At 51.4% G+C, this 18,028-nt stretch overlaps 1 protein-coding gene across 1 annotated transcript in view; it reads left to right on the top strand.

Annotated features, from left to right (window-relative positions):
- The window catches only part of CACNA1C (calcium voltage-gated channel subunit alpha1 C), a 628,569-nt gene that overhangs the window by 490,403 nt on the left and 120,138 nt on the right, over positions 1–18,028 (top strand). Inside the window, exons 10-11 of the mRNA XM_058282508.2 lie at positions 1,524–1,614; positions 10,156–10,182. Of these exons, the coding sequence (XP_058138491.1) occupies positions 1,524–1,614; positions 10,156–10,182 (118 nt within the window). The remainder of the gene's footprint in view (positions 1–1,523; positions 1,615–10,155; positions 10,183–18,028) is intronic.

Here is an 18,028-nt window from a genome sequence, read left to right as displayed (position 1 = left end):
CATCCATCAAAATTACCCATACAACCATTAGAAGCCTTTTCCTGGGTTTCCACCCCATGGGGACTTGTCACCTGGTGCCACACCTCACTGTTTACAGAGTCTGTGGCTGCTGAGGGCTGCTGTTTTTCTCACCAGCAGAGCAGTTCTGTTCAGATGAGAGCAGAATCAAGACCAATGACGTAAAGCCACTCTATAGTACAGGGGTGGGCACAACTAAGGAGCTTCTTCTTGTATCACAGTAAAAAGGCAAGGGGAGTGGATGAAACTAAAGTGGTTGAGCACCTGCTTCCCATATATGAGGTCCTGGGTTTGATCCCTGGTACCTCTTGAAAACAAACAAACGAATGAAAAAAACAACTCTCATTGGGGAGCGGATGTAGCTAAGTGGCTGAGGAGCACCTGCCTCACATGTACAAGGTCCTGGGTTCAATCCCCTGTATCTCCTTTTAAAAAAAGGCAATAGAAGGTAAAGAAGACAAAGATTCTCTAAAGTTAAATTTTTCTTTTGCAGAAAAAAATAATAATAAAAGAAATGGCTTCTTCTAAGCCGCCAAACTGGGTTCCAAGATAGAAAATTCTCACTGCTCTCGAAATCCCCATTTCTGCCTTGAGAAGAGGCTGGATACAAATTAGACAAATTGACACTAGTGGAATTAGATGATTTATATACCAAATCAACCTGTGGAGGTAGGAAGGTCAAGATTGCTGGAAGAGGGTCCGTTTCCCTGCAAGCTCCCCTCGGGCTGCATTTAAACTTCATTTTACGCATGCCACACTCCTGCTCCTCCTTCCCAATGGCTGCAGTGCTATTTAAATCCTAGTTCCTGGTTTTGCCCCTGGGCATCCACTTACCTCTCTATTTCAGGTAGGGTCAAAAATATTAATGTAAGTGACTCGGGACCCAGTGCACAATACAGGAAAAGGGGTTTGTCCTCCAAATTCATCGGATGCAGGCAGCCAGAACGCCCTTTCTACCAATCAAAACTGAGCCCCAAGTTTGGGGATGGAACCCCTTCGAGATAGTGGGTGAAAGAAAGAAGGGGAATAAACTATTTTCACTAAAGCTTCACTTTTTATGGCAAGTCGTGGGTGCACATGGCAAAGCTCCCCTGGCTATGAGATTTATCCACGTTCCTGAATATATAAGGCATAGAGCTGAGGATAGAGAAAAGCATTCAACGGTCCATTTTCCAGGATGCCCCCTATAAGAATAAAACAATCTGATCACCGAATCCCACCCCCCCCCATTCCCACTAATCTGCAGCGTCACTGACAGCAAAACCTACTCCGTACGAAAAGCACGCCTGTCAGTCAAATCCCCAGACCTGGCCAGGGCAGTGCCAGGGCGTCCACCTGCTCCCGGCAGCCACCCCTGAGCCCCGGGCGGCAGACGCTGCTCGGCTCTCTTCCCGCCAGTCCGCCCTCAGTCTCGGTGTCGGGGGTGCCACAGACTAACGCTCCTCTCCCCCCTTTTCTCCCCGCCCCCAATGCTTTCTTGCCCTTCGTGCCCTCGACGCGTGCAGTGAGCGTGCCCACCAGTGAGACCGAGTCTGTCAACACGGAGAACGTGGCTGGAGGTGACATCGAGGGAGAAAACTGCGGGGCCAGGCTGGCGTGAGTGGACACCCCGAGCCTGGGGGCTGGGGCTTCTCTGGGGTTGCGGGCGGCGGGGTGGGGGGTGCATCCTAAAGGCAGGCTGGGTTCGTGCGTCACGAGGGTTGGCTCCTCCTGGAGACTGGGGGGTTCACCAACAACAGAAGCCTCAGGGAGGGGGCTCTTCTCTTTTGAGCCTAAGTGTGGCTCTTGGGTCTGGGCGTGAGCCTTGAAAGGGAGGCTGGTCTTGAACTCAGCGTTTCCCCTTTCACCAGCGACGGTGAGGTTAGGTTTCCCTGGGTCCCGTCTGGCCATGCTTTCCTTCCTGGTAAATGTGACCTGGAAGAAAAGCAACCAGGTAAGAAAATACACCAGGAGGTGAGAGCATGTTGGTCCATGTCTGCTCCTCTAGGTTACCCATCTACTGAGGGGAAGGAGAGGTGCCCCAAATGCAAACCTGAGTTGACCTTTGCTTAGCCTAGAAGGCAGCCCCTCACCTCCTGCAACATGCACCCATGCGTCGAGGTTCACGTCTCCCCTTTCCCGGGTTGGTTCCCAATCCCTGGCTTTGGTCAGCTGACAGTGGCCCAGAGCTGGGCAAGGTGTGCTGCCCATGTCAAAAGGGTGGTTAACATACAGGTGATCACAGCCCCCCAGCTTAGGTCCATCTTAGCAATGGAAGCCAGTAGTCCCTGTCAACCCTTCCTTCCCCCCAAAATGAAACAACAGAGCCCAAAGAGTAAACTCGTGTCTCTTGAGTAGTCAAAATGACCTTGAGGGAAGTGGACGTGGCTCAACTGATAGAGCGTCCGCCTACCATATAGGAGGTCCAAGGGTTCGAACCCAGGGCCTCCTGACCCATGTGGAGCTGGCGCAAGCACAGTGCTGATGCACGCAAGGAGTGCCGTGCCACGCAGGGGCACGTGTAGGGGAGCCCCACGCACAAGGAGTGCACTCCACATTGAGCCACCCCATGCAAAAAATGTGCAGCCTGCCCAGGAGTGGTGCCGCACACGGAGAGCTGATGCAGCAAGATGACGCAACAAAAAGAGACACAGATTCCCGGTGCCGCCAAGAATGCAAGCAACACAGAATAACACACAACAACAGATGGACACAGAGAGCAGACAACGGGGGGTGGAGGGAAGGGGAGAAAATAAATAAAAAATAAATAAATCTTTTTTAAAAATGACCTTGAGCAGGAGGCCTCTTAGAGCATCCGGGTCCCACTGTTGGGAGTGGAGATGCCTTTCCTTGGCCTTGGGGTAGGAAGACGATGGGCTCACCCTTGTCAATGAAAGCAACTGCGAACAAAAGGTTCTGCGCAGGCCACATCCCAAATTAGTTTCTAGATCACTCTTCCTCTCTGAAATGGCTCCATAAATTGGGCAAATCCCAACTCCAAAAGGTAAGCCGGAGGTGAGCCTGGATGCAGCCTCGAGAATGGCCTCCAACCAGAGGAGGAGCAAGGAGCACGAGACAGGCCCCGGCCACCGCTGGCAGCCTCTGGTTCCAGGGAATACAAGGTACCTCGCTCGGTATCACTCACTCTGACAGCGGCACCAGGGAGTCTGCACTGCAGATTTCTCAGCATTGTTGGGAAGCAATTATTGTCAAAATGTTGTTTAAATACGGCACTAATTACATTTTTAAGCGGCAGTCCAAAGCTTTTCCCTCTTCTGTCCTTTTGCAATCAAACAAAATGGGCATTTTCATTCCTATAAGAGGGCCGCCGAGAGCCACACTAGGGCCAGGCACATGGGACGCCTACAGCGCCCACCATCAGACCCACGCTTTCTGCTGTCTGGATAACGAAAGGGAGGTTGGAGAGAAGACGATGGGCCCTGCACTTCCCCCTTTCGGGCATGACCAGAAGGGGGGAGGGATCTGGCAGCAGGAAGCCGCAGAGAGGCTCTGTTGGAAAGACCCACGATCCCCCGGAGGGAGACTGGCCATCTCATGCGCAGCTGTCATTTCCTTGGGAGGATGTGCCCTCCACGCTTGGAGGAGCTCCGTGGAGACGGTCCCTGTGTCGTTATCCCCTTGAATATCCACATTTATGCATCTGCTCCTGGCGTATAAAATGTCTAGTCACAGTGCCAGAATCTACTCAATAAATTATGGCCTTTCTCCCGTCTGCCCCCACCCACCCCCCACCAACCCCCCAGACAGTGACAGGATGAGACTCTGCCAACATTCCTTGCAGGAGAAACAGCGTGAGAGCAGGCCAGGGGCTGAAGGCAATGGTCCTCGGAGACTATGACAGGTCAGTATGGTTAAAACTGAGAGAGACAAGGCTTCCCTAGTAAGACAAGCTCAGGTGAGGATTTACATTGGGTGAGAAGGCTTGGATGAAAATGGTTCCCAGCAGAAGGGACAGGCGGGCATCCGAGTGTGAGTCAGAAAATGGTAACGATGTTGAAGGCAAATCTGAAGCAGGGCCCAATCAGAGAAGAGTGTGCTTGCAGGTGTCACGTGGACAGCAGGACACGATGGTCTGAGGCTCGGCTCAGAACAGGGATGGAGACAAATGGTTTTAACCCAGGATAAAAACCATCCATGAGGCTATAGAACAGGGTTGGTCAGGAGTAGAAAGCGGGAGGTCAAGGACTAGGACGGTGGAGATGGACACATAGAAGAAGGGCCAGCAAATCAAACAAACAGGTGTTGGAAAGAAGAGGTAGGAGCCCTGTCAATCCTGGAAGCTGTGGGAAGGAGGACTTTCGAGACAGGTGCTCTGCATTTGTACCTTCAGTCAACAGCGTGCAGGCCTGTGCCAGGGGATGGCCATCCACAGCAGCAGAGAAAATCAATGCCCTCTCATTGGAGCTTATACAAGCTAGTGTAGGAGTGACACTAAGCAAATGCATAAGTGATTATAGACGAGAAGTGTTCAGAAGGAAGAGTAAATAGTGTGATTTGGAAGTTAATAACATAGGGACCTGATTTGGAGGGCGGGTCAGGAAAAGCTTCTTTGAAGACTTGAAATTGCAGCCGAGAATGGAAGAGTGAACATAAATCTTTGAGGTAAGAGTAAGGAAGAATGTTCCAGGCAGAGGCAACAGCATAGACCAAGGCCCTGGGGCAGGAGAACTGCGGGACAGACACTAAGCGGTACGTGAGGGACTCGGCCGGAGAGGGGGCAGCACCGCGTAGACCCAGCGCCACAAGACCCGGAACTTGGGTCTGGATCCTGAGAGTGTGAGGAGTCACTGAAGGGTTTTAAGCCTGGGGGGTAGGGTGGGGAGGTGGGTGGGGTTAGCTGACCATTCAAGAAGGGTCACCTCGATGATAGGGAAGGAAGGTATGGGAGGAAGGCCGATGGGGAAGCAAGAGCCGCCAGATGGAAAGATTTCCATGTTCCGTCTACTCCGCAAGGTCTGAGGATGTGTCCATTACTGGAGCTGGAGTCTCCGTGAGGAGGCAGGAAAGGGAATGAGCCGGCACAGGGCTCACACTCAACAGTTAGGCCCTGAAAGGGGTAGAGAAAATTGGACAGTATAAAGAGTTGACAGCAATAGTCAAGTCAAGGGTTGTTTCTCATCGGAGTCAAGGGTGTGGCGATCTTTACACCGAAGAAGCAGCCAGTGAAGGAGAGGCTGAAGACACTGGAGAGGAAATGAGCGAGCGTAGAAAGTGCTAGCTGAAGGGGATGGTTAACTTCAAGGATGTGGTTAAAGGCAATGGCTTGACACAGGAACGAGTTTCTCTACCTTTGGGACTAAGGGGAAGATAAAAAAGAAGAGAGACCTGGCCTCAGGAGGGCTGCGGTCTAGTTCCCGCTAGCCACCACCTAGCATCGACCTTGGCCAAAGCACCTCTGCTCTGGTTCTCAGCCTCTTCCCCTAGCTCAGGGGCTCTGCACCTTTTTTGTTCCACGGACCCCTTTGCGAGTCAGGCGAAAACTGCAGACCCCTTACTAAGTCTGCACTAGGCTGTGTGTTATTCAATAAATAGATGTCCCCCGCACCAACGCGTCCCCACAAGAACAGTGTTTTTTTGAATTTTCGAGTCAAGCTTGTTGAGGATCCCTGCTCTAGGAAGCGAAGGGTTTGGGCCGATTGCTGGTTTCCAAGTATCTCCGCAGAGCCCTGGGGTCTCGAGGACCACCCGGGCCTCCCACAGGAAGGTGGCCACTGGCACCTCCTCTGCGTGTTGCCCTTCCTCGTAAGATTTCATGTGAATAACGCATTTTACAACTTAAAAACTTGAAAACAGTAGGTCCAGGTGACATCTAAGGATCCCTTCCAGCTCTCAAGGCCTACAGTTCTAAGACGGTCATCTCGAAACAGATTCGTGTGAAGAGCTGTCATCTCATCACAGAACATGAGGGCTAGGTGTCCAGAACTGGAGGCACAGTCCAAAAGATCCAAACTCACGAGTCGGCGAGAGGTTGCTAAGAGATGGCCGAGCGGCGCTGCGGCCCCGCTGGAGAAGGATCTCCCAAACGTGGGGCCGACCTCACAGAACCGTCTGGCATATTTTTTTGGCAGGCCCTGTCTCCTGGGAGCACTAAATTGAGACAGTGGTGTGCGCCAGGTGCAAATCGGGCCCAGCGGGCGCAACCGACAACCCAGGCGGCATGGCCTTGAGGGCAGCCGCGAAGCACCCGAGGCAGGGAGGACTAGCGAGGCGAAGATGGGGTTCAGTGGCAGAGCAGGAGGGATTATGGAAGAGGAGACTCTGGCCAGAGCTGTGAGCTCTCAACCCCCAGGAGCTGAAGCCGTGCCGGGTGACCCCCGGGGCGGGCTTCAGCTCTTCTCGGCAGCAGGTGGTGATGCTCTAGCACCGTGAAGACGCTGAGTCAGAGGTATTGTCACCGTGGGCGGGGACTGCGGTGCCACCTGACTTACGTGGAAGGCAAATCTGGGACGATTTAGGGAAATACCGTTTCACACAGCAGGTAGTAAACATATGGTGCTCATTACTCTAAGGAGGGGGGGAGAGGCTGAAAATAGAAATAGGGCCCAAGAAGTTCGAATATTTCTCACATGACGACAAATGCAAAATGAGTTAACGAAGCAAAACAGAAAGAGCGCTGGGGTGGTCTCTCATTTTGAGTCTTAGAATCGGGGGGCAAACAGCCTGGCCCCCCAGATAGGTGGTCTCAGAGACCTGGTCAGAGAGTGTCCCGGGGTGAATGAACTTCAGTCCACCCAAGGGGACGGATTGATGGTCCTCTATGGTAGTTACTCACATCGTCTACCTCCTGCCCTTCTTCAAGAACATGCTTAAAACACTAAGTAGGTCCATATCCCCAAGAGAACAGTAATGAGGGTGGGGCCAAGAAACCCTCTGAGCAAGCTGGGCCCACCCCATTGGGCTTTGGAAGAGCTAGAGGTCTCAGCTATTCTGAGGAGTCTGGAATCTGAGGGTTAAAAATCAGTAAGAGAGAAGACAGATGTGGCTCAACCAGTTGGGTGCCCGCCTACCACATGGGAGGTCCTGGTGCCTCCCGAAGATGAGCAGATGCCGCACCGCCGCAACGAGCAGACACCAAAATGAGCAGATGCCACAAGCCAGCAGATGCTGCAGCCCGTGGGGAGTGGATGCAGCTCAGGCCATTGGCACTCGCCTCCCATGTGGGAGGTCCCGGGTTTAGTTCCCGGTGGCTCCTAGAGAAGATGAGCCAATAATGAATAGACAGATGAGAGAACCATGGGGGGCATGGGGGAGATAAATAAATTTTTTAAATAATAAAGTAAAACTTTAAAAATTAAAAAAAAAAACAGTAAGAGAGGAGTGGGTGTAGCTCGAGTGGTTGGGCACCTGCCTCCCATGTACCAGGTCCCAGGTTCCATCCCTGATACGTCCTAAAAAAAAACTCTCACTGGGGAGTGGGTGTAGCTCAGCAGCTGAGCACCTGCTTCCCGTGTACAAGGTCCCGGCTTCAGTCCCTGGTGCCTCCAAGAGGAAGCCTTGGCCACAGAAGCAGCCCCGTGTGGATCCAGGCTCAGGGGTGGCGCCCCGATCCCAGCGCGCAGGCCCCCTGGCTGCCTCACCCTCGCCCCTGGGCCAACCGGCTTGACCAACACGGAGCTGACGGTCAACTCCCAGGAGGCGAAGGGCTGCGGCAACACGTCCTTTGGTTTTCAGTAAGGGAGGCCCTGCCGTTGACTTCCACCTGAGCAGAGGAAGTGCGGAGAATCAAGACCTGCAGACTTCACAGGGAGTCGCAGCCCAGCTCTGCGAGGGCCTTCGCCTCCGGGCAGGTGCCCCTGGAGCAGTCTCCTCTCGCTGCTTGAGAAAGGTGGCGCTTAGCGTCTCTGCTGACGACTTGCTGGACTTGGGATCTTCTAAAAGAGGTGCCCATCTTGAACAGGAATGAGGTTTTCCAGCGTGGCGTCCTGGGTTAAACAGCAGGGCTAATCCGGCGGAGAAGCTGGTCCTGCTCCCTTTCGGCCTGCTTGGAATGTTCCAGAATGCTGGGAAAAGACCCGCAGCCCGAGTCCGTGCTTGGACCGCGACCTCGTTTCAAGCCATCCCCCGTAGTCTGTTCCTTCCCTGCACCCCTCTCCGAGGCCCTTTCCTTGGGAGACGGCGTTCCTACGGGAGTTTTTCAGAATGCACATTTGCCGAGAGCTGAGGGTGACCCTTCCTGCGAGGGGCAAGTGGCCTGTGGCCAGGGGCGCCTCAGGAAGGCCCCCGAGAAGCCTCTGGGGCCCCTCCAGTCACCGGGAGCGAAGGCCACAGGCATGTGCTTCTGCTTAACGGCAAGGAGAGGAGGCGGCGGCCCAGCAGCGAGCCTGGGGGAGGCGCGGGGGTCGCAGGCCCCGCGCGGCTCTGCTGGGAGGACAGCAGCTGCCTTCTGTCACCCAGTTAGCAGCTGGAAAACCTTTGGGTCCCCTGTGAAGCTGCGGCTCTACATAAAACTCCTGGCCCTGGCCCCGGGTCCCCACCCACGCTCCCGGTGGCATGGGACTGAGCCCTCCAGCCCCCGCAGGCCGCCTTCGGGGCTGGAAGGGGCAGTGGGTGGCGGCTCCGCGCCGTCGAGGCCCTTGGCTGAGATGCCCTGTGCCCCGGAGGTGCGATTCTCTCATGCACGATGGCTTTGCCACCTGTCACGTCTTCGGTTTTCATTTTTTTTAATACAAAGTAACAAGAGGGGTTGGTGTCCTCTTCCTCTGTGACACGGCTGGCTCCACCGCGGCCTGGCGCCCCTCTCCGGCTTCCTCTCCGCAGTGCTCCTCTTTCCCTCCATCCCTGTCGTCTTCTCTAAGGTGCCTTCTGTCCCGGTGCTCCACGGGAGCAGCGCTGCTCCCTGGGCCCTCTCTCCTGTCCACTCCTTTCTGTTAGCATCAAAGCCTCTGCCGCTGCCTTCCCGGCTCTTTGTGTCTCAAGCGCTTTCCCTGTTTCCCTCTCTCTCTCTCCCTCTCTCTCCTCCCCTCATCTCACTGTCTCTGTCTTTACCTCCCTGTCTCCCTCCCTCCCTTCCTCTCCTCCCTGTGTCTATCTCTCTTTCTCTCCCTCCCCTCTCCCTCCCTTTCTCTCTCTCTCTCTATATATATATCTCCCACTCCCTTTTTCTCTCCCTCCCTCCCTCTCTCTCTCTGTACCTTCCTTTCTCTCCCCCCTCCTCCCATCTCTCTCCCTCTCCCCCTCCCTCTCTCCCTCCCACTCCCTTCTTCTCTCCCTCTCTCCCTCTCCCCTCTCTATCTCTCCCTCCCACTCCCTTTTTCTCTCCCTCTCTTCCCCTCTCCCTCTCTTCCTCCCACACCCTTTTTCTCTTCCTCTCTCTGCCCCTCCCTTTCTCTCCCCCCTCCTCCTGTCTCTTTCCCTCTCCCCCTCTCTCTCTCTGTCCCTCCCTTTCTCTCCCCTCTCCTCCCATCTCTCTTCCTCTCTCTCTCTCCCTCCCTCCCTTTCTCTCCCCCCCTCCTCCTTTTTCTCTCCCTCTCTCTGTCCCTCCCTTTCTCTCCACCCCCCCTCCCCCTCTCCCCCTCTCTCTTTCCCGCTCTTGCTCTCACCCTCTCTCCCCTGTGTCCTCCCAGCCTCCCCTGGACTCTTTCCTCAATGGACTATGTATGTGAGGGGGGCCCAGGCTTCCCCTGCGGGGGCCTCTGTCACAAAACCTCTGTGAGCGGCCACCACCGTGCCTGCCCTGTGCCTCTGCCTGGAGCCCCCGAGTCTTCAGGGCTTGTCCCCGGCGGCACCCTGGGTGGCCCCTCAGAGTCCCCAGCTGGTGGTCATGTATTCAGCTGCAGGTCTGCCCCCACGCTCTGCCGGGTGTCTGCGGGGAGGTCCCCCATCCCCAGGCGCGGTCCTCTGTGGCTCTTGCCAGCGCGCTTCCCAACACCCCGCCCGTACTCGCCGGGCCAACCCAGTCCTCGAGGCCACGGTGCCCTCCCTCCCGGGAGTGTGGTCTGCGCTTCGGAGATGCCACATGGGTGGACGGTCAGGGGGGCTGTCCCGCCTCCACGTTCCCACACGACGGATGGGTCCTCTCCACCCTAAGCTGTTCTAGTTCCCACAGGGAACCCCAGACTTCCCTGGAATTGTTGGGCGTCGTTCCAGTGGGAGGAGCTGGGGTGTGTCACCTGGTAACACTTCCTTCTTCTCTTTCAGCCACCGGATCTCCAAGTCCAAGTTCAGGTGAGTGAGATGTCTGTGGCTCTTCTTTCCTCCGCTCACAGCTCTCTCCGCAGCCATCCTTGTGAGTGGCCCCAGGTAACACCTACCTGTTGGGGGAGTAGAGGAAAGGATGACCTTCTAAGGGGGCAGCTGCTTTCGTTTCGAGTGGCTCTCGAGAAGAGGCTCATGGAGTGAGATCGGGCAGATTCTTTGGGTGGTGTTTTATACTTCGTTGAATTACCTGTGGTTGTCGATCGTTTTGCAACATCATCCCAGGGTGACCCCTGCCTTATAAGACAGAAGCCGGCTAAAGCAGACGTCCTGTGAACACTTGTCACCCTCCCTCCCCTCCTTCGTGCCTGTGGGATGCTTGGAACATTATGGAAGCACCTGGGACTGTGGCCTTGCTCAGCTTGAGAACCTTCTGCAGGACCCACGGTCTTCAGCCCCTCTGCCCTGCCCTTCCCCCCTCCATCCCCCTCCCTCACACACCCTGTGCTCCAACCACCTGGACCTTCTTGCAATTACCAGAATGTTCTCTCTTCTCTCGCACATTGAGGCCCTTGTGAGAGAACCTTCCTTCCACCTGATCAGCGAGCTCCTTGTCCTGATCTCAAAGGCTCAGACTAGTGTGGAAGAACTAACTCCCTCGAGTCTTACTGCCTCTGCGACTCCTTCTGCAAACTCCCTGGTGGGGATGCCCACCTCCCTCCATTCCCATAGCACCTTGCTCCTTCCTCTCTCCTTCCACTTCCCATGTAGCACTCTAATTATTTGCTCACTGGGCTATGCAGGTTTCAGAGGTAGGCATGGCAGACGCATTATTTCTGGAGAATCTAGCCAAGTGCCTACCTGGTGGTAGGTTTCCATACCTGTGCACGGAAGGAATGGATGGATGGACGGGTGGGTGGGTGGGTGGATGGATGGATAAATGGATGGATGGATAGATGGATGGATGGATGGACGGATGGATGACTGGGTGAATGGATGGATGGATGGGTGGGTGGATGGATGGATGGATGGGTGAATAGATGGATGGATGGATGGATGGATGGATGGATGGATGGATGGATGGATGGGTGAATAGATGGATGGATGGGTGGATATATGTAGCAAATTGTACATTTACTCCCACTAAACTTGTACCTGCTACAAAACATCAATTGTTTCTTTTTCATAACCAAGCTAATCTTGCTTTTCCTAGTATGTAGCAACAGCATAAATAACACCAAATTTTAATCCAGCTGAGTAAATGTAGTTCGAGGCTGTATTTTAAATAGTCCCTCAGGGTAAAACGTTGAGTCTCTCCAATAGCCTCTTGCCCAGCCCCTCTCCAGGATGGAGCCGGGATGAATGGGGGGAGGGGCCTCAGGATCCCAGGAAGTAGGCAGGGCTTGGTGGTGGGTTCTTGGAATCCTTACGAGCCCTCTGGACCCCTGTACTTCCATGCTCTGCAGTGGCCAGTCTGAGCTGCTCCCTGAACTCATACCTGCTGAGGTATAGCCCGTCCATCTGGTTTGAGCATCTGCTACTACCCATCTACCACTGACCTTGAAACCTCCACCTCACTTCTCTGGCATCAAAGCCCGCTGACCACAGTACCCCCACACCTCTTCTGAGTTCATGGACACTCCCAGGTCCCTCACATGCCATGACAATGTCACGGGGCACCAAGAACCTTCTGGAAAGCCCATTGAGCTGCTTGCTTTCCATCACTATCTCTGCGCCACCCTGGATAGAGCTCCAAGTCCCAGGCTGGCATTCTCCCAAAGGCCTGCAGCACCCCTTGTTAGGCTTAATGGAAGTGACCCCCTAGTCCCAATGTCCCTGGGCCTCCCTGTGATTCTATAGGTGTTTCTAAAGCAATGCCCTCTAACCTCTTAAAGTTTGGCCCCCAAAGGCTAAGGATGAAATAAGGATTAAATAAACTGACTTTCTCCTCTACTTCCAACAATTTTTCTCCCGTATTTCACTGGGACTGAAAAGCGAAGCTTTCCTCTCCTTCCTCTTTCTCTCTACCCAAGACCTCTTTTACATAAAATTCTAGGCTCTAGTCCACCAGGCCTAGCTCTTATTATATGAAAGAGAGCTCTACAAATATAAAACATCCTCTCTCTCTCTCAATAATGTCTGGCTTTTACTGCTGTTTCTCCAACATCTGGAACAGTGCCTGGTATGTAATAAGGACTTAATAAATATTTGCTGAATGAATGGTCTTGCCACAGTAAGAGAGTGGGCTTGACACAGACTCAAACAAAATATCCAATTTGAAAACCCAAACTGAGACATCGCTTTCTGTTTCTAACAGTTCTGAAGCATTGATATCCATCCTGAAGGCCCAGACAATAAGAGGAAAGGGATATAAAAATACATTTGAGAGAAGTGACTGTGGTTCAAGCAACTGAACTCCCATTTACCATATGGAGGACCCGGGTTCAATTCCCGGGACCTCCTAGTAAAAAAAAGAAAAAAGGCATCCCAGACCTGCCCGGCACGGAGAGGCACAGGCCCCCGTGCGGTGAAGCAACGCACCAAAAGAGACGATGATGCAACCAGATAGAAAAAAAAAAAATTGAAAATATTTCAAAAACATCATTCTCCTTTTATGCAAATAAGTGTGTGATGAATGAATGAGTGAACAGACAAACAAGATCTGGAGGCTAGAACAGAAAATTACATAGCCGTATGGACCCTCCCTAGGTGGACAGGACCCAGAAGACTCTGGGAACATTTTGATCCCATCATCTATGGTAACTTATGCATTTGAAGAAGGAGGAAAGAATAGAGGTTCCTCCAACCCCCTAGAACCTCTGCTTAGCTCTGAGACTTTGCTCAGCCTGCTCTATACCAGCCAGAAGGCCTTGATCACCTGCCTTTCAGAAGGGTTTCTCCTGCAGTCCCCTCCCTTGGCCCAAAATGTAATAGAAATGCAGAGACATGACTTGATCTTCCCAAAAGGAATATCACTAGTAGGTTGGGACTAGCACGAACCCCATTTTCAGGTGAGAGGACTGAGGCTTAGAGGAGCCTGGGATGACGTGACCCATGTGTGAGTCAGAGCGCACCCCAGGATCCCTGCTGCCCCTCACTGTGCCATCCTCTGAGGAGGCTCTGCCCAGGGCAATGCATCCCTCTTTCTGTCAATCTGTTGCATCTTGGGTTAGAGTGGGGTGCTCTAGAGCAGAGCTCTCAACCAGAAGTATGGTTCTTTTTAAATTCTGGTAATCATGTTTAAAGAAACAGGTGAAATTCATAACATTTTATTTCACCCAATGCATCTAAAATATCATTTCAACATATAATTGACATCAAAAATTATTAAGGAGATATTTTATGTTCGTTTTTTGTGCTCTTTGCAATCCAGCGTGTATTTTGTACTTGAAGGGATTAATCAGATTAACCCACATGGTCGGGGTTTCAGAACCTCAACTTTAAAGAGTTCTGAAGCAAACCCCCCATGGCTTATAAAATTGGGAGGGCTGTCCTGCCCAGTCCTCAGTGAAATGTGGCTCCAATATTCCCTCTACGTCTGCAGTGCCCCAAGCAGCAAGGCACAAATCCAAATCTGTCCCAATCTCTGGTAGTCCCTGTTTAAGTTGCTTAGCTTTCAAAGAATACAATTGCATGATCTTTTGGTCCGTTGGCCCTCAGTTCTGCTCAAGAAAAGAGGGAAACTTGCTCCGGTCACTAGGCAGAGCCAGAAGTGTCCGCCATTTTGACACCATCCACTCTTCCTGAGACCTGGCCGCAGTTACGTGCAAAGCAAACCATTCCAGGAGCACTGCCCCCTTCTCACCCCCCAGCCTCATCCCCCCTTACACCTTGTCTTCAACAGGGTGCTAGTAAGTTTGCAGAGTTTGTCGTTGCTGCTCCACCGACCTGTGAGCCAAGAGCTGTTACTGTGTGCGATGGACTGTGTGCGCCAAACACTCGGGGTCCATAGCAGTGTGAGACAGTCAGGCCTTTGCCCCTTAAAAATAAAAGGTAGCTAACAATGCAAGGAAATGTCAGCCACTGCCTCTGGGAAACCTTCCCTGGAGTCTCAAGACTGACTAAGACACCCCCCACCCCCTAAGTCTGTGGTACCTTTACAGACACCCACCCCTGTGCTTAGCATGCTCTACTGTCGTGCCTGAATGCTGGTCTCCATCACCCACACACATTTTTATGCAGCCAAGTATTAAGAGTTGAATATCCTGTTTCTAGCCCCTGGTAGGGGTTTAACAAAGATGGCTCGAGTGTATTCACTGCAGTGAGTAGGGCAGAAAACAAGTACGACAGGAGTTCCAAGGCCAGGCAGACCACGAAAGTTTATCATGAAGGCGCTTGCTTGAGCTGAGCCTTGGAGAATGGGCAGAACGTAGGAAGTCGAGGTCCTGGCCGTTGGGAGGACATTCTGGGTAGTTTGAAAGGCAAGAACGAGGCCCGGCATTGGGAAGAGGCAAGGCAGGTCCCGGAGTGAGTGAGCAGGGCTTTCCCACAGGAATGCAATGCTGCAGAAGTAGAGAGAAGTCACTTAGACACAATCACATCCATCCTTCTCTCCCAGGTCTGCGTATGGTGCCATTTCTAGAGGAAATGACTTTTCCAGTTAGTGTGAGGCGAACATGAAGAGCAGGCAAATTTCTCCTCCCTATTTTATCATTTAATTTCTATATGCTCCGTGCATATGTAAACACACAAATAAATTTACACATTCTAATAAACTATTACATTTATTATGCTGTAGGAAGCGTTGCCAGGAAACCAGTTGTCAAGCAAAGCTATATTTTGAAGAGTGGGAGGTGTATAATTATCCTTAAATACTTTCTCTGGATAGTAATTACCCCCACCCCCACCCATGTGACGCTCCTGAGCGTATGTGCCCAAGAACGGCACAATTTACAGGATGCTACCCTGTCTGTCACAGCCTCCCCTTCAGGGCTTCTCAGAGAGCTGCCCCAGACCCTTGGGACACCCAGCACCCACCACCTCCAAACTTGGGGGAAGAGGGGCTTAATCAAGTTCTTGGTATTAAACTGACCCCAAGTCAGTTCCTTCCAACTGCAGAAGGAAGCAGTATTGACTCCTTTGAACTCTCAATAACAATATCAGTGATTTCTAGACCTTGGCGATTATAGCTATTTAAGACATATTCTCTGCAACTATAAGCTATTGAAAATCAGATATGAGTTTGTCCCGACAATTGCATTTTTCAGAAAAAATAGTTGTCTCACCAAATTTCCCCACAGAATAAAAATCCCAATAACCAGAAAGAAGCAGCTTCCTGCCCCAGCAAGATAAAATTCCTCAGTCTCTAGATCAGGCAAACTCCGGAGGTTGCCTGTCCCTAAAATCTGCCTGGGACCCATTGCCTCGTCACTTGGCCCATCTCTGCATCCTTCCCCATCCTCACCCTTATTCAGGGCGGTATGTCTAGAAGATGCAAGCGTCCTAAATGTTTTCTGACCCAGTGGTATTTCTTCCCTCTGTAGTGAATTGCCCCCCAAGTAGCAGGTTCAGTGTCACCTGCCAAGTTTTGGCACTCACTGTAGGTAGCATCTAAGCACCAGTCATGATGTAGGGGTCAGGTAAGAACAGAATCCAAATTAATCCTCTCCTTCCTTCCCTGCTCTGCAAGCCACAACTAAGTTCTCCCTGCAGTTCCAAGAGAAAAAAATACCTTTCCTAGACACATTCATTTTTCTCATCTGATCATAGATTTTAGCAAAGGATTTTTTCCTTTCTCTTTTTTTATTAGAGGAATTGTGTGTTTGTAGAACACTCATGCATAAAATACAGCATTCCCATATACTAGCCTATTATTAACATCTTGCAATGGTGTGGTACAATTGTTACAATTGAGGAAAGCCCATTTTTATAATGGCACGATTAACTACCGTACAAGGTAACAGGATTTTCTCCAAGAAATAGGTAGAAAAAATGACGTAGTAGAAACGTGGGTGAGGTCAAGCTATCCCATGGAATCTATAACACACAGAGGTCTGCATCTCAGAAAACTCAGAATATTAATTGTCCCCTCGCAACCTGGAGTCTGGTGAGGTTTGGAGAGTCTCTACTCCAGAAGTAGGGGCTAAGGCTGGATGGGCAGAACGTGCTACACAGCAGGTAGCCCCACACCCACTTCAGGCCGCATTCCCTAAGATGCTGCATGACCTGAGGTGAACAGCCCGCTGGCTGAACCCCGTTTCACGCAAATGGTATCTGCTCCTCTGCAGAATAACCCTAGAGAGGAAATGACTCCGAAGGCTTTTGTGATTGTCTCTGGTTGGAAGATTGAGGTATGGACTCACACTTGGCCTCTGATTTAGAATGTACAACTTGGTTCTGTTTCATTGCCCTAAAGTGGAAGGCCAGTTTTCACTAGCTTTTTTTTTACCCAGTCCACAATGAAAAACACATTTTACATTCTAATGTAGTATATACACACACAACTGAAACAAAAGTTTTATTTAAAAAAATAAAACACTTTTTCCTACTACATGATATGTACTTTGATATTTTCTATTCTGTTTCATTTTGTTCTAACTGTTTCTTTAGCACCAGTCATGACCTGGATAGATTTTTTTGGCCCACTAATGGGTTTGAAAAGCTCTACTTTGAAGGACATCCTTTGTGCTTATTTGGAGACTGGGGAGATTAATGGAAAAGAGATAATTTTATTGAAAAATACAGATATTCTTAGATTATTGCTCCAAGATTCTGCTTTGTTTCTCCTGCTTCCTTCTTTACTTCCCAAACAGAAGCTACATCTTCAGCTGCTGGTGGATAGAGCTATATGCAGGAGCTACAGGCCCCTTAAACGTGACATTTCCAAATCTGAACCCACCACCTTCCTCCAGTTTGCTGGCCTCCCATTCCAGAGCACCAAGTGTCCTCCTCTGTCCCCATCACGGTCAAAGGTGCCGTTCTCCCAAGTCACCCCAGCCAGAGATAGTGACCTTTCCCTCCATGCCTTTCTCCCTCACCCCCACTTCCAGTCTGGCTTAAAGTCCTCCTGAGTCTGCCCCTGGAATTGCTCTCAACTCAGGGCCCCTCTGTTGATGCCTTCAGCATCTCCAACTCAGATGACTGGAAGAACATTCCTCCCAACTCTCCCTGATCTAGAAGTTGGCAGAGTGGTTGACTTTGTTGATGGGATGGTTTTCTAAAACCAAATCCAGCCATTCCATTCCCCCTCTCAAAGTCATAGCTGCACAAGTCCCCAGCCTCACCTTCCTTCTTTCCTTCACACGGTATAGGCATTTATTAAATATATGGTCTGGAACCATGTATTTTCTCCACGTCAAGAGGATGAAATAAGAAGCAAGCCTTAATCCTTTCCACCAAAGATCATCAAATGTTCAAGTTTTCTTGGGGCTCATTAGCTTAATGATTCTTAACCCTGACTACACATGATACCTGGGGAACTTTAAAAATGACCAGTTACCAATGCCAATGACAAATACCCAGAGCACTGGTTTGGGCGTGGGGCCTGGGCATTGGTTTAAGCTTACCCCACTAATTCTATGTATGACCTGATTCGAGCACCTTTGACAAAGGTCTCTAACCCAGAGACCATGGGATCATTAAGTGCAACATGCATGAGATGGGCTTCAAAGGGACTGCATACTACATGAGCTTGTCTGTAAAGGTCTGTGTATGTGAGAGTGTGCCCATTTTCTTAAACATTCATCAGATTCTCGAAAGGTAACCCCCTAAGAGCAAAGAACTAAAGATCTAACCCCTTACACTTTACAGGTGAGGCAGTGTGGGGTAAGAGGTAGAGAAGGGCCTTGGTAGGAAACCACGCCTGGCTCTGCCACTGTGTGATATTGGTCAAGTTATGCAACCTCTCTAGCCCTTAGTTTTCTACTCTACAAAATCA

This window comes from Dasypus novemcinctus, chromosome 20 (assembly GCF_030445035.2).
Source record: "Dasypus novemcinctus isolate mDasNov1 chromosome 20, mDasNov1.1.hap2, whole genome shotgun sequence".
NCBI classification, from domain to species: Eukaryota; Metazoa; Chordata; class Mammalia; order Cingulata; family Dasypodidae; genus Dasypus; species Dasypus novemcinctus.
The sequence above is the reverse complement of the archived record's forward strand: the minus strand, read 5'-3'. Positions and strand labels throughout refer to the sequence as shown.